Genomic DNA, 2,728 nt, shown 5'->3' on the forward strand with positions numbered 1-2,728 from the left:
TTAGTTTAAGTGAACTATAACAACTTTGGTTCTGTGACGTTTGTTTCCCGCCACCTCTGCCGATCTGTCGGCGATCTCTACGAACCACGTTTGACAAAACAATTGCATGACTGTAACTTCTGAGTGGCTCATCACTTCGTGGTTAACTGTGTCCCTGCAGACGTCTCACAGCTTTTATACCTCGGATTAAACGTTACTGAGGGCTTTTGGCCGGAAACAGGCTTAGAAGTATCATTTTAATTGATCATTTGAACTATACGGCTGCCTTTATGTCACATGTTTTATGCTTTTATCAGCCCCTCCAGTAGTTTGCTGGATTTATTGGTGATTGTTGCAGCCTAAAATACATTCCCCAACTGCCATGATTTCCTATGCATTTGTTGTTTGCAACTAAAAGTCTGCATGGTCTGAATCTTCAACATTAGAAACAATAAAGTGAGTTTGGAAACTCCAGTGAAGTTGCAGTTTTTGGACAAAATGTAAGGCTTTATTTGGGGACTGGTTGAATTTGCTGTAGTTGTTGCGATCGCAGCTTCGTGGAGGGACCGTTTCAGATTCCTTTGTAAAACCAGATGAATATGTATTTGCGTCATCCCTTCAGATCCAGGCCCAGACCGTGACTCTGACCCAGGCCACCGCGTCTGCTCCCGCTCAGGTGCAGATGATCCCCGTGGGGACGGCGACCACCCAGGTGGTCCAGCAGAAGATCAATCCACGCAGCAGGTGTGACCGCGGCCACGTCGCCCAGATCCAGACGCCTCCTCGCCCACAGCCCGCCCACAGCCCGCCGCACCTCCGCAGCCGCCGAGTCCCGGGGAAGCAGAGCGCGTCAGCCCCAGCCAGCCCACCACAGGTCCAGCTCGCAGGGCGGCATCAGGGCCAAAACACCCCAAGCCCAGCGGGGGGAGCAGCTAGGAAGACGCACACTAATGAAACTGACTGGTGGTTTTTGCGCAGTACAGTTCAGTGCTGAAGCGTTCTTATGGATCCCAGAGACTCCTCCCATCAATCTGATGTAACACACAACCCTTCCAGTGCTCAGCTGTTGTGGCAGAATCCTGGCGGGATCCATAATTTAGCTTTACTGAGTCGACGTCGTTCCTTCAACTCTTTATTTGTTGTTTTTGAAATGTGGAATGTTTCTTGAAATTACCACAAACTTTAAAAAATATAAAATAATAAAAAATGATCCCCTTCAACTACTGCCCAACACATCAAACGACAGTCATGCCTTCAAAGTGATGATTATAATATTACTCAACAGAATACGTGAGGCTGAGGCTTGTGGGTAATCCTGCATTGGGAAATGTGCTGTCCATTAGAATAAGTGTATTCATAAATAGTCCCTTTTATGTCTAATTCCCTTTGTTGTCTATAGATACTGAATGGAGAATAATGCACGTTCCTTTAGTCATTTGTTTTTTATTGCAGCAGATACACTGTAAACATGTACTTTAGTATTTTGTGTTTTCTCATAAATTGTCTTTTTTTATTGATGTCAAGAAAAAAAAACTGTAAATATCAATGAAAAACATTTGTACTTGTAAAGTAGTCGTGTTTTCATTGGGTTTTTTCAGCCTAATTGTAATAAAGTGTTTTGTTTTTATACACAAATTCATCTTTTTTCCCTTTTTTTGTCATTAAATCCGTTGTAAGTACTTTGGGAAATCTTGTGAGTTCTTATAAACGCGTTCGCTGGTTCCTTTCCACAATCCTGTTTTTGTTTTTGTTTATCCAGCCTCGTCACTGAGTCCTGGAGGAATCTGGACCTGGACACACAAACACCTGACAGTTGCATTTTAAGCATCTTGCCTTTAGGCGGTCTTGAGGAAGGACTGGAACGCCTCCCTCAGCAGTGTCTGCTCTGCCGGGCCGACACAGGACTCTGGTGAATGTGTCGGCCGAGCAAGTCGAGCTTAGGTAGCTGAGGATTGAGGATTAACCCCCGCAGACGCCCCCACAACACATTAGGAACATTTGTCTTTCGGGTCCTCGCCCTTAACAAACACGCCCTTTAACAGGAAAATTAGAACATCTCTCAAAATGCACTCAGTTTACACAACTTGCTAAACTAAGTGGATCCACAAGGGGGTACTGTTGCACCAGTCTCACCCCTGCTCTCTCTCTGAAGAAGTCTGGATTTTCCAGCTCATTGAAATTTCCCATCTGCTCCTCAGTGCTTACTCTCTCCTCTCCGCTGGCACTCGGTGGCCGGTCCACATTCACCACTAAATGGGTGAGACAAGGGAGGTGAGGTGGAAGAGAGGGCCGAGAGATGAGCAGATGGGCAGAGCTGGTTCCTCTTGGCCCGAATATCCCTGCATCCCTGCGCTCAACCTCTTCTAGTTAAACTGTCCTTAGTAAACAGGTCAGTGGACTTTACAGCCAACACAGTTTTGTTTTCAAATGAAACCAAAATCTGCCATTTTTATATATATGGAGAACAAAACAGGTCGTTTTTTAATTTCCATTATGTTCAAAACAGAAACCAGGATTTTTTAATCTTTAATCTAAAAACTAAAAGAAATAATAAGCTGTTTCCTGACTACATTTATACATATAGTGGACAAAACAGATTTATTTTTCATTTTCAAAACAGAAAAAGTCTTTTTTTTTTTTTGTTTTCTGTTTATCTGTTTTCAGTTTTTTATTGTTTTGAAAATAAAAAACAAAAAGGAAAACGGGCATTTCGCAATCTGCAATGTACACTGAGCATCATAGCACAAAG

The 2,728-nt window shown here is 43.5% G+C and overlaps 1 protein-coding gene across 1 annotated transcript in view; it reads left to right on the top strand.

The window, feature by feature from the left end:
• The window catches only part of ep400 (E1A binding protein p400), a gene marked incomplete in the record, with an annotated part of 30,046 nt that extends 28,432 nt beyond the window's left edge, over positions 1-1,614 (top strand). The window contains 1 exon segment of the mRNA XM_035658318.1: positions 895-1,614. Within this exon segment, the coding sequence (XP_035514211.1) occupies positions 895-915 (21 nt within the window).
• Positions 1,615-2,728: the final 1,114 nt, after the last annotated feature.

This window comes from Morone saxatilis, unplaced genomic scaffold (genome assembly GCF_004916995.1).
Source record: "Morone saxatilis isolate NCDOM2014 unplaced genomic scaffold, NCSU_SB_2.0 Contig16, whole genome shotgun sequence".
NCBI lineage: Eukaryota > Metazoa > Chordata > Actinopteri > Moronidae > Morone > Morone saxatilis.